At 46.7% G+C, this 13,295-nt stretch overlaps 2 protein-coding genes and 1 long non-coding RNA gene across 25 annotated transcripts in view; 1 reads left to right on the forward strand and 2 right to left on the reverse strand.

The window, feature by feature from the left end:
• Positions 1–3,200, forward strand: part of LOC101962283 (protocadherin gamma-C4) — a 147,214-nt gene extending 144,014 nt beyond the window's left edge. For all 23 annotated transcript variants that reach the window (XM_078046783.1, XM_078046820.1, XM_078046778.1 and 20 more), the window contains one exon: positions 1,191–3,200. In XM_078046783.1, coding sequence (XP_077902909.1) covers positions 1,191–1,417 — 227 coding nt within the window. In that variant the 3' untranslated portion in view covers positions 1,418–3,200. The remainder of the gene's footprint in view (positions 1–1,190) is intronic.
• A 92-nt stretch (positions 3,201–3,292) lies between these two features.
• Positions 3,293–4,239, reverse strand: LOC144377171 (uncharacterized). Its single transcript, XR_013437856.1, has 2 exons — positions 3,867–4,239; positions 3,293–3,665 (listed from the first exon to the last, which is right to left on the reverse strand). It is a non-coding gene; the product is annotated as an uncharacterized LOC144377171 (long non-coding RNA).
• Positions 4,240–5,604: 1,365 nt separating this feature from the next.
• The window catches only part of Diaph1 (diaphanous related formin 1), a 96,905-nt gene continuing 89,214 nt past the window's right edge, over positions 5,605–13,295 (reverse strand). The window contains exon 26 of the mRNA XM_078046740.1: positions 5,605–7,597. Within this exon, the coding sequence (XP_077902866.1) occupies positions 7,440–7,597 (158 nt within the window). The 3' untranslated portion in view covers positions 5,605–7,439. The remainder of the gene's footprint in view (positions 7,598–13,295) is intronic.

A 13,295-nucleotide genomic window follows, 5' to 3' on the forward strand; every position in this document is an offset into this window, starting at 1 on the left:
GAGGTGGAATCCGTGGAAGTGCGGTTGTTTCCCCCTTTTTATAGTTCTTTCAGTGTGGAATGTAGGTTGGAAGGCCTGAGGGGTGGGACACAGGTGGGCCAAAGAGTAGTCTGAGCAGGAAGGACTTCATTATCACTTCTTTGTGATGGGCTATCTTCAAATCTGCTGGGGGCTATTCGTTAATACTTCTTCCAGGTGGACTTTGGCCTAGGGCCTCTTTGGGACTTCATTAACATTCCATGAGTTGTCCTGTTTTCCCTGAGTCATTCCCAGCATGTCCTCCATCTTAGATTTCACTCGGTATTAGACCCGATTTACCTAACTACACTAACTACCTAACTTTAAATCTGGCTTCACTAGTGCATGATTCATCCCTATTTTCTCCTCTCACCTCCTTTGCTCTCAGAGCAGGGATAAGATCCTAGCTGGTGGCAGTGGTGGAGGGAGTAGCTGTACCCTGCAGCATATGCTTAGATACACTTAGACCAAGTTTTGGGGTCAGGTAGTTGGGCTTCTCTCAGCCTTGGTGCAACCCTCACCTGTAAAATGAGGATAATCCCATATATCTCATTGGGTGTTGGGTTGAGGCTGCATGTGAAACATGGAACAAAGCGCTTGACACAGAGTAGGCCGTCAAATGCTTCCAAGACATGAATGTTTAGAAGAGTCCCTCCTCCCGATAATAGAACTTCTGATTCACTACTCTGTGCTGGGCATGGTTGGAGAAGAAAAGGATTATATGCCAATCATGGTCTAATGTGGAAGCTAGATGTTCCCTGGAGAAGGGCTAGCTAGGGCAAGGATTTGGGAGCCAAGGGTCTTATCCCTGAGGGAAATCTAATATATTCTGAGCACTGGCCAAGCACCAGGCACCATTCTAGGTACTTTATGTATGTTTTCTAGTTTTAGATTTCATCCAAACCAGAACAGATGGATACTATTACCCCCATTTTGCAGATCAGAAAATTGAGGCAACACAGGGAGTTTAGATCGACTTACCAGGATTACAGTAAGAAAAATAGTTGGGAATCAAACCTAGGCTTTCTCACTCTTAATCTGTACCTTCAACTCCTTGTGGATCTAGACTACGTGGTGTATTCCCAGTGGGTATTTTTGAAGGCATTGAGTAACTGCTTGTAGGACGAGAGTCACTGCCCTCATCTGATGATCTGACCTTCTTCTCTCTGCAGAAGCTGCTGATGGGAGCTCCACCCTGGGAGGAGGTGCTGGCACCATGGGCTTGAGTGCCCGCTATGGACCCCAGTTCACCCTGCAGCATGTGCCCGACTACCGCCAGAACGTCTACATCCCTGGCAGCAATGCCACACTCACCAATGCACCTGGCAAGAGGGATGGCAAGACCCCAGCAGGTGGCAATGGAAACAAGAAGAAGTCGGGCAAGAAGGAGAAGAAGTAACGTGGAGGCCAGGCCTAGAGCCTTATAGGACAGCCTCCTTCCCCAACCAACCCAGCTTCTCCTTACCTGTACCCAGATCTCAGAATTTCAGGGCTCACCCCCAGGATACTGGTAGGGGCTAAGGCCATGCTCCCCTTGGGAAACAGAAACAAGTGCCCAGTTAATACCCCCTCTCTCTGCCCCCAAGGGGTTGAATATGCAAAGGGAGTTCTGCGGGGAACCCCCATCCAATCAATTTGCTGTACCCATGGGGGTAATGGGGTTAGTGTAGACACCAAGAACCATTGTCACACACCCTTTCTGTAAGCTGGACTCCTCCATCTTCCAAATCAGTCAGGCCCATCCATCCCCTGCTTCCCTCTACCCCACCTCATCCTGCTCCTTCAAAGTTCCTCTCTTGAGTAAGGTGGTTGGGGTATTGAGGTACCACATGATCTAAGAAGGGTCATAGTTCTGTAGAGTTGGGAAGGCATCATGACCTCTTGGTCTCTCCTTCAGTTCTCAATCTTCCCCCAAAGCATGGTATTGTGAGAGTCCTTTTACCTCTCTAGATCCTAAGACCAATGTTCAAGTTTTGGGGGACACCATACTGTCAGCATCCCTGTGGTACTGATGATGCTTGCCAGATTTAGGGAAGGCATTTTGCTACCAAGCCTCTTCCTGAGGCCCTGGGGACCAGTCTTTTGTTTTGTTTTTCATTGTTTGATGTTCCCACTGCATGCTGTGATTTTTCCCCACCTCTCCTCAAACAAGAGACTCCATTGCATGTTCTGAGACAGTAGGGGGTGGTAAGCTAAAGAAGGGAAGTTTGTGTATATGGATGGGGAGAGGATGGACAAAGCTTGGCCCATCAGTTTACAGGGTCATAAAGGAGGCTCTGTATGTCCCCAGAATACTGGCCAGATCTCCAAATTCCAGCCATAAACTAAGCACCCGGTTGGACCCTTAGGCCCCCGCATATAGGGTTCAGCCCGGGCGGCTTTGGGCTGAGCTATCAGGACCAATGAATTTAAATGGGCATTTCAGTTTAAGGAAGCTCTGATTGGGTTTAGGAGTAGGTCCCCTGGAGAGGTCAGAGGGGCCTCTGTGGGTGCTGGGTACTCCAGAGGAGCCACTGTGGAACCCTGATAGGAAGGGAAGCCCAGCAAGGCCATTCTTAGTTCCTGGGTTGGGAGGCAAAGAACTACAGCAGGAACCAAGTAGATAGGCGGGGCTTTTCTACAGGGTCCCTGTACTACTCAAAACGTAGGTCCTTCATCTTGCCAGGTGCCATTTCTTCTCTGTGAAGGCCACTGTCCAGGCCCTCAGCCCACCCCTTAGTGGCCAGAGCCTGGTTAAAGTCCCCCAGTGCCTCCTTGAGCAAAGACCTTCCTCTGCCCACCCACTTCTGCCCCGCGGTCAGGTTCATCCAGCCGGGCTGCCAGAGAACCCCACCCCAGCCCTTAAAAGTAGTGTAGAGCCCCCTCCCTCGGCTGGTGTAGAATAGCCAATAGTGTATGTAGTGCGGTGTGCTTTTACGTGATGGCGAGTGGGCAGCGGGCGGTGGGCTGCGCGCAGCCGTCTGTCCTTGAATCTGCCTGCGGCGGCCCGTGCTGTGTTTTGTGCTGTGTCCACGCGCTGCGGCGACTCCCTCCCCCGTACTGACTCCTTCTATAAGCGCTTCTCTTTCGCATAGTCACGTAGCTCCTACCCACCCTCTTCCTGTATCTCACGCAAGTTTTATACTCTAATATTTATATGGCTTTTTTTCTTCGAAAAAATAATAAAAAGGTTTCTTCTGAAAGAGTGAACGTTTCTGTTTAAGAGACGGAGCTCCTGGCACGCGTGAAGTGATGAGCTGAGAGGTGTAAAGCTGGAAGAGCGGAATTGGGAGACGAGTGTTTGCATCTTGTTTATTTTGTTTTCTCATAGAGGGTCTAAATCTGTTTCTGAAGGGAGGGAGTGTGGGAGTGGGAGCGTGTGTGTTGCCTCCCGAGTCGGTGTTGGGCTGTCCAATATGGCTGTGCATGCTTGGGTACCGTCGTGTCTGCCTGCGATGGACTGTCGTTGTGCTTGTAGATCTGTCTGCCGTGGTGTGTGTGGACTTGGGGATCCGTCGTGGGGGTGGGGAGTCTGAGTGCGGTGTGTCCGTGTGCAGTTGGCTGTATGCTGGCGGCTGCCTCCGCTAGGTCAGGTTCTAAGCGCCAGTCTCCAGGCAGAAGAGGCGAACCGGCGCGGGCGGGGGAGGGTTGGCGCCGGGCAAACAGCTCTGGGAGGGCGCGGGGGACGTTAGCTTAGTTCGCCCGCCCCTTCCCCGCCAAAATTAACTCTTTGTCGCACTCCCTCTACCCCTGCAGCCTAGAGGTTTTGGGAACACCGCGGGAGTGGGAGGAAATGCGGAGGGCGGGGGCGGAGATTCTTCCCTGCGGTATTTTCCCACCTGGAACTTGCTTTCCCTCTCACCTCTTACCAGCAAAGACAAACAAATTGGAGGACGCATCCTTTTCTCGAGGGGGTCAGGGGGGCTAAAAAGGCGAGCAGGAAATGAGATGGACCGAAAATCCAGCTTGCCCTCCCTCTTTGCTCTCGGTGTTTCTCCATTCACTCTCGCCCTCCCATCTCCCCACCCCTTCCGCCAGCCTCCTCCCAGCACAGCGAATTCCGAGGTGGCCGCAGCCTCAGAAGCTGCAGGAAAGAGGGGGAGGGGGAACCCGGAGGGGCGTTAGGACAGAATCATAGACCACTAGGATTATGTGGAGGGTCAGCGAGTCCTACCCAACCGCTGAGCCCGAGGGCTGTCTTTGGGCTTCCTCCGCGCGGAATGGGGGTGGTAGTGGTGTGTGTGGGGGGGGGGCGCTAGTTCTATCACCTCCTGGTCTGTTGTCATGGAAACCAAGCCTTCCAACTAAGCATCTGGGGGCAACTTTCTTGCGTGGGAGGAAGGGTGGCGTGCACTGTTGAGATAGGATAAGTGTTTTGTTTCTCAGAGCCAGGCTGCAAAGGGGCGGGGTGCCGGGCGCCTGGGTTCTATTCCAGGCAGGGCAGCAGACAGGCAGAGCACGAGAGCAGCTGTGGTTGGTCCCCTAATTGGCATGTGGGAATTTAAAGCTCTGAGCCAGAAACACGTGGCCTCTTGGGGAGGGGAAGGGAGGAAGCCAGCTGCCCACCTCTACACCTTGGCCATGTAGGGGAGGCAACTGCCCAGCCTTGGGGCTATTTAAAAGGTTTTTATTTCTAGTTCGAGGGGCTGCCCAACATGGTTTGTGGTCCTCTCCAGGCCCCTCCCTGTCTCAGGCCTGCTCCTCCCTGGTAAGGTTTCTTTGTGGGGGGTCTCTGAAGTACTCCAGCAAGTGTGGCTCTGAGTTGCAAGTCATCTGTAGCTTGAGTACATTATCAAGCAAAGGCTTCCTGAGGTTGGGGCCACCCAACCTGTTCAGTTTTGGTCTGCCTCTGCTTGGGCAGGCTCCTGGTTTCCAGCCCACCCTAAGTCTCTCTACTCTTGAATGTGGTCACCAAAAAAGCAGATGTTGGGAATGGGAAAAATGGGAGTTAAGAGGATTTGCTCAGCACAGAGGCACAGGTCCTGCTGTGAAATTGTGTGACATCGGAGGCATGGGGAAGTGGGGAGTTGGAAGTCAGTTCAAGCAAAGGTGTCCAAGCCACACTGCAGCAATGTGGAACAGCCAGGAGGCTTAAGTCACCTCATTATTTTTATTTATTTATTTTTAGTTAGGGACACAATCTCTTTAATTTTAGGTGGTGCTGAGGATCCAACTCAGTGCCTCACCAGTACTAGGCAAGTGCTCTCTACCACTGAGTCCCAACCCCTGCATTACCTCCTTAATTTTTTATGGAAAGTAAATGGCCCTGAGGTGAGCTCTGGCTGGGCAGAAAACATCATGTGCTAATCATTTCTAGCCCTGTGTTCAAGCATAGTGTCTGGCACCTTTAGCTTTCTGACTGACTTGTCAACCAGGGTTGTGAACTGGGTTTAAGTGTTGTCGTGTCATACTTAAAGAGAGATAAACTACTCAAAGTTTATTTTCTTATGATAGGGTTGTTGGAATTAAATAGGCTAAAGCTTGGAGAGAGTATTATTTTTTTTTTCTTGGCAGTCCACTGTTCTTGGGCACCTTGACAGAAGAATAGAGGAGCCTGGACTGAAAAGAAAAATAGCTTAGAAATTCACAAAGGAGGCTGAAAGGCGATGTTGTTTCAATGCTTTATTAACAGTTGGAAACAAACCCATCAAACTGGAGGTGATGACATCCCAGAAGCCCAAGAGGCAAGGGAACAGGTTTGCATTTTGTATACTCCTCTCTTTTTAAAAAATTTTTCTTATTAAATTCATCTTAGCAAAAGTAGATTAAAAAAGAAAGGGTCAAATCAAAACCCTAGATGTCAGCCAGCAAGAGGAAGAAGGTGACTCAGGGAAGCAACAGGACCCCTGCACCAGTCTTCCCTGAAATAGCCCAGAAGAGTTGCCTTTGCCCCTTTGGACACAAGCTGGACACACAACCAAAACCCTCCTTCCTGGCCACAAAGCCCCCTCAAATTTCCTTAGCTCCCCGCTCTCTAACTATAATTCTGGGCCAATCTCTAAAAGTACCATTCTCTCTCCCTAGCTGGGATGGGCTCAAAGTGGCACAAGGGAGACAGAAGTGTCACCCTAAGCCAGAGAATCTGAGCTTCCTGAGGTTGGGGCCACCAAATAGTTTGGTCTGCCCACTGTTCAGAAGGGAGCACAGGGTGTATGTGCAAGCAACCCCTGTGCCAGATTCCCAGTGCCCAGTTAGCATTTGTACATTTGGCTTGATAATCTATTAAATTCATAAAAACTGTAACCTCAGAGCTCCTATTATTCTTGGGCCTGGCCCAGCCCAACCAGAAGCTCCTCCTGCCCCAGAAGTGCTGCAGGGTGGTGGTGGTGGTGGTGGTGGGAGTTCTACCTAAGTCTCAAAGTCCAAAAGGCTTGAGAACTGAGGCCAAGGTCCAGGGGCATGTTCAGGATTGTGGCCTGTAAGGAGAGCCCTAGAACTCTGAACCTACCATCAAACCTTATTACATTATGGAGGGGACAGGGGAAGGAAGTTATTTTTCTTTAAAAAATTTTTTTCGTACAAAAATAGATCCTTTGCAAAACAATTTCTCAGCCAGGAGGCTCCACCTCCCATTTCCTTGGAGATAGGGGTGAGGTGTTGGGATGGTCACACTATAGCCCATACTCCAAATGAGATGCATCAAAACTCTGCAGAAGGAATGATTGGGGGGGGGGGCACCCTGGCTCAGTATCCTGGAGGCTGATACAGAGGGTCTAGGGAGGCAAAGGCAAAAGGCATGGCAATGGGCTGGGGGATGGACCCGGTACAGTTACTATGCCATAGCTACCTGTCCACAGGCTCAGGCCTGGACCACAGTGGAACAAGTAGAGTGGTACAGATCCTTTTTATTTTGGGAAGCCTTTTCCAGGAAGATGGGTAAGGGTGGGATTTGCTCCGGCCTTCTTAGAAGCAGCTCCCAATGCCATAGCACTAATAATAAATAACAACAGCTAGGAAGGGAAGAGAAGAGCATAGGTGACAGCAATGAAGGGAAGGATCTAGCCCAGAGGTTCATAAGCTCCATGCTGTTCTCAGGGCCAGAGAAACCACAAAAGAAAAGCACAAATTCAGCAAGTCTGACCTACGAACATACCCAATAGAAAGTTGGGCTGAGAAAGCAGGCTGCGCTTTGTCTAAGACAAGGCCCTCTTGAGTAACAGAGGAAACAGGGTTAAGGCAGCAAATGGGTCCCCTGCTTTGGTAATACAATAGCCAGGGCTGGCTGAGTTGGTCTCAGGCCTCTTCCACATGACCCTTTCCTCTGGTCTCCAGGCAGCTGAAGATGTATGTGATGTTCAGAGAGCAGCAGGCCAGAGAAAGTTGGGGTCAGGGTAGTGGAAGTGGTTGCCCCAGAGGAATATCCCCTAGACCCTTTAGGCACATGCTGCAGGGCGGGACAATCCAGGCTCCATTTAGGAGCTGCCATGGCCCAGGGACCCAGTTTAACTTGCACGACCAACCAACTCCTTGGCTTCCTCAAGGATTGTGGGGACTCCTTCGCTGGTCTTGGGCACCTTGATAGGAACTGCAGTCATGGCATCATCCTTGGTCAGCTCTGAAGCTAGCAGAGATGTGACTGCACACCCAGCCTTCCTGTTGGCTGCAAGAGAAGATATGAGAGATGCTGTCTATGGAAGGCCTTGTTTTGAATCTCTTTCACATTCTATAGTAGACATTCAGCCAGAAGCCATGCAAATATGGTTGCCTTTTCTGGTTCACAAAGACCATTACTTTGAAGAAGGAGGGGCAGAGATCCAGCCTATGGGATATATTTTTGGGTGGCAAAAATATAAGAGAGTGTGTACCTTACCGTTGCTTTCTTCCTTGTGTGATAACAGTACTAAGGTTTGAATAGGGCTAAAGGGAAGGAACTGGGTTTAAGTATTGGCATGTCATACTTAAAGAGAGATAATGTACTCAAAGTTTATTTTCTCAGGGTTGTTGAAATTAAAGAGGCTAAAGCTTGGTATAGAGTATTATTATTATTATCATTATTATTTTATTGGCAGTCCACAGAAAGCTCCTAGGCAAAAATACATTACAGTCAGCCCCAGGAGGGCTGTTCCTCATAGGAGGCAGTCTGCTGAAGGCTGCTGGGGGGCTCTTACAAAAAACAGTAGCAGCCATTAAGTGGCATCACACATATACCATACTCCCATGTGTTTCTCCAATAACCAATCCAAATGCCTGGCTCTTTCCCACCTCTTCAAGGGCCCTACAAGACAGGTAAAGAATATGAGTGTGTATGCTGGTAGGGGAGGGATCAAAGGCATGTGAGAAAAGATAGGGCTGGGATCAAGGATGGCCAAGATGGGACCCCTATAAAGAAATCTCTGCCTAAAGGATTATGAAGTTCCAGTTGTCATCCCAGAAGAACCAGTCAATCAATGTGATTCTGTCAACGTTTGGGACCTGTACCCAAGACTCTAATATTTGTTATTTGACTTATGACCTCAGCATCCTCAACAGGAAGGCAGCTCCTTGGTATTATGTCCATCTCATGATGTTTTGCTTCTTCCCATGCCCTAGAAGAAGCACACAGAGACTGCACATACATAAAGTAGCTTAGCTAGCTTAAGGTGAAAGAAGCCAGATACAAAAGGCCATATATATCAATCCATTCCTATGAACTGTCTAGTCCATGCAAATCCAAAACATGGAAAGTGGATTAGTGTTTGCCAAGGGATAGGATGGGGAGAATCAGAATAAAGAGATGATAAACATTATAAACATTTTATAATGTTTGAGATCACTATTTAACCTGACGTGAACATTACATAGTATGTCTACATGTATCAAAACATCCAGATACCCCCTAAATACATGTAATTTTTATGTATTAATAAAAAATGACTGTTAATGGGTATAGGATTTTTTGGAGATGATGAAGAACACGTTCTGGAATTAGCAGTGATAAATATTAAAAATAAAAAAAAAATATTTTTTAATTTTCGGCTGACACAATATCTTTGTATGTGGTGCTGAGGATCGAACCCGGGTCGCACGCATGTCAGGCGAGCGCGCTACCGCTTGAGCCACATCCCCAGCCCAGCAGTGATAATTTTAAAACCTTGTGATTATATTAAAATCCGGTGAAGGCGAATTTTAGTTATGTGAATTATAGCTCAATTAAATTAAGGGGGAAAAAATAAAGAATACGACTTTCTGGGGACCCAGGAAAGTAGAGTAGAGAAAGCAGTGCCTAAGCCTTAAAGAAGCAGGAGTGGATGAAAAGGCTGAGTGCTCCTAAATGAGAGCTGCAAGACTGGCACAGCTGTGGAAATGAGCAGGAAGAACAGTTCAGAGGAGCCAGGGAACAAATGCCTCCTCTGGAGCAGCAAAAAGCTTTAGGTAGACAGAAGCCAAATGAAATCAGAGAGCCCAAAGTCTTCACTGTGTTGAAGCGTGTCAGCCTCACTGCAGAGCCATGACCTAGAGCCACCGTTTTCCTGCCTGCAGAGGCTACCCACAGGTCAGGCAGGTAGCACACAGCATGCCCACAGATTACCAACTTATAGGTCCTCCTCCTCCTCCTCCTCCCAGGAACATAAGGGGTCATCTACCAAGAGGAGAAAGAATAGTAAAGCCCCTGACTGATAGCCATAAGGGCTTATCTTGTTGCAGATCAGAGATATGAGACCTAAACTCTGGAGGTTTTACCAAGCACTCACTTGAATTATGAATACAAACTGTTGTGTTAACATCTGACAAGTGAGTAAAAGGAGCCCACTTGATTCTATGGCTCTATTCTGTGCATGCTTCTCTCACTTTCCTGCTCAGTCTCTCCTCCTCAGGAAAATCTTCCTCAGACTGGCTTAGTTTTCATTCTTACCTGAAGTACTCGCTTCTCTAGGATCCCACTTCTCATGTCCAGAAAGGTGATGGTCTGAGATCGCTATATTGCTCTTTGAATTCAATCTCTAGCAGTACTGCAACTATGTGTGTGTTTCTCTCTCTCTCCAGTATAGGCCCAGTGTGACTTCAGTGTATGTCTGGTTTGTGAGTTGAAATAATTTCTGCTTCTAGAACCTGGGAAAAAGAACACTGGCTTTTGGGGATACCTGTCCTGTGCCACACAAAGTTAGAGTTCCAGTGTGGCAAGTCTGAAGCTGCTGCTTTAATTGGCTTCTTCCTTTAAACTAAGACGACACTTGTACCTAATAACAGTGTTTTAGGATTTTTCTAGACTCTGGGAATTTCTAATGTATTTTATAAGAACCAGGAACAGATGGTGGGTAGGGAGAAGAGCAAATTTTCCTTTTAAATTTTGAGGTTGGAAATGGGAAAGCTCTTGTTGAAACTGGCAACAGAATCAACAGAACCTAGGCATTCTGTTTCCACTGCCACCATTATACTAAGTAGTTAGAACAATCAAGAAAAAATGACCTCTCTCCTTTTTTTTTTTTAATATAGTTGAGTTGGACACAATACCTTTATTTTATTTATTTATTTTTATATGGTGCTGAGGATCAAACCCAGCACCTGGCATGTACTAGGTGAGTGCTCTGAGCCACAAGCCCAGCCCTCTCCCCTTCTTTTCCAAACTTAAGTACTTGTTAAGACTGAAAGGTAAGGCTGGGGTTGTGGCTCAGTGGTAGAGTGCTTGCCTAGCATGCTTGAGGACCGAGTTAAATCCTCAGCACCATATAAATGTAAAACAAAGATATTGTGTCCACTTCAAACTAAAAAATAAATATTTTTAAAAAAGGCTAAAAAGTAGCCACAGAACCAGGTCACCATTTTGACTTGATGGGATGTGGCAGGATGATTAACTCATAAGAGAATGGTCTTGCAGACTGTGGGGCAAAGGAATAATCTTAAGATACTTGTCAAAGCTTTCTTAGGTTGGATTCCTAGAAGTTAGGGGTGAACTAGGATAAAAACATCAGCAAAATTAACCATATGGCACTAGAAGTATAGCTGAACTAGAAAAGTGCTAATGACTTGGAAAAAGACCTTTATAAAACATAGGCTCAAAACTACTACTAAAGAGGAAGTGCTCTTGTTAATAAGCTTCCTTAGGGAAGAGGAAACTAGGACAGATGGAGCAACCATTACCATCCTAAATAACTCATTACTGTCTAAAACTCTAATTATACTTCCTGTCCTATTTTTACAAAAGATGGGAAAGAATAGTGGTGGTTCAGGAACACTCTTACCAACCTTCTCTAGTCAGGCAGTCATCAGAAAAGCTCCTGAAGAAATCTCATCATATCCAGAACTCTTCTTGCTAGAGACCATTTGAAATAGCATTTCTAGCCCATACCGAGGGGTCATGGTCATCTCCTGTCCATTCATGCAGGCTTAGTGGAAACAGCCCTGGACTTGGAATCACAAAAGTGAGCTATGGATCTAGGTGGGCTCTATCTTTAGATAGCTATGCATATCTGGGCCCTAATTCCTTTCACCTATGAGCAGGTTAGATAATAACCATGAAGACTCTTCAGAATTTTCCCAGCACTAAGGTTCTATTGGTATAGGTGAAGCCTGTAGGGAAGCTGGGAAATGGGAGAGGGAATAAAAGGGAGAGAGAAATGAATTTGTTTCTTCCCTTGACTTACATCTCAGTGAGCAAATGGTCTGTGAATAAGAGACTACAATTCAGCTGTGGAAATAAACTTGAGTCATTAAGAGGCCAAAAGCTGACTCAATCATGAGCCTAAAATAGTAGCTGTAATACAATCACATGGATTCTTCCCCTTGACACTCAAGCCATTGTTCTCCCACACCCTGCAGATCATAGCAGTTTACATGTTGCTTTTAATGAACCAGTCCTATGATAGTAACTCTCCTCTCCCAACTCCTCAATGGGTCTTTGTATTCTGGACACTTCATCATGTCTCTAGAGACCGGAAGAATTCAACATTCCTTTAAATTCTAGGGAAAAGGCCAGTGTCTTTGAATAGGGACAGCTGCCTTACTGGGAAAGGACTCTGATGCAGATATGCTTGACAGTGCTGTTTTTTTTTTTTTTTTGGTTTTTGGCTCTTAGCAATTTCACTCCTAGCATAAGTCTCCTATTCCCTCTTTCTCTGGGAGATAGTACTTTGACTAATTCAGGTCCTCTGCTGAAATGTTAGGTTCTGACAAAGTCTCTGCTTCCTCTGCCTGTTGAGTCCCAACTTCCCACTTGGAAAGAAGTAGAGAATGGGACCTCCTCAGCAGAGGGAAGCCACTGATGTCTGGCTGCTTGTGTATAGGAAGCATCTGGGATTCTAGTATAGTTCTACAGGAAGACCTTTAAAAGGGAATTCCCCAACAAAATCTGATACAGACAGGCACTTGGCTGAGAGGGTTGAGGAAGACATGTAAATGAGAAGCAAGGTATTTCTATTAGGCCTAATGCTTAATGTACAGTCATATCACCTTATACAGTGGTAGGAATGGTCTTGTACAAAAGTACTACCAGCTGTACTCTCTCTTTTTTTTTTTTTTTTAAGAAAGAGTGAGAGAGAGTGAGAAAGAGGGAGAGAGAGACAGAACTTTAATATTTATTTTTCAGTATTTGGCAGACACAGCATCTTTGTCTGTATGTGGTGCTGAGGATCGAACCCGGGCCGCACGCATGCCAGGCGAGCGCGCTACCACTTGAGCCACATCCCCAGCCCCACTACCAGCTGTACTCTCTACCCAAATGCCTATTCACAAAACTAAATGTTCTTAGAAGCCCAGAGTTCTAAGCCCTTCATATCTATTTTTCCTCCCAGTTAGAGAAGCTTTACTCAGAGAATGCCATAAAATGGATAAGATGTAACTAATGACACTTCTGTTTAGGGAAGGTTTTAAAGTCATACAGAAGAGCCATCCAAGAGAATTTCCCTTCCAGTCTGGGTAGAAACAGGCAGCCGGCTATCACATATAAAACTCATAGTAATCTAAGACATTCAGGCCAGGAAAATGACTTTATGTGGGCTGGTATGTTCTGTACCCTTGATCCTTATGTCATTTTTTCAGGCTGTGACAGGTACTATAGGCCTACAGACATCAGCATATTAATAGCTAAGCACTGGCCAAAGTTAGCCACATAACTCTTTGTAAAAAAGTGAAGCTCCTGGGGCTGGGGCTCAGAGGTAGAGCACTCTCCTAGCATGCATGAGGTGCTGGATTCAATCCTCAGTACCACATAAAGTAAAATAAAGACACTGTGTCCACCTATAACAAAAAAAAAAAAAAAAAAGAAAAGAAAAAAGAAAAAAGTGCAGCTCCTATCAAATGGGCCTACAAAGTAGACCAGTGAACAGAGAACACACCTTTCATCCCTCAGAAGTACAAATCTTTGATGACGCATTTTCTGTAAC

The sequence above is a fragment of the Ictidomys tridecemlineatus genome, chromosome 1 (genome assembly GCF_052094955.1).
Source record: "Ictidomys tridecemlineatus isolate mIctTri1 chromosome 1, mIctTri1.hap1, whole genome shotgun sequence".
Classification (NCBI taxonomy): domain Eukaryota; kingdom Metazoa; phylum Chordata; class Mammalia; order Rodentia; family Sciuridae; genus Ictidomys; species Ictidomys tridecemlineatus.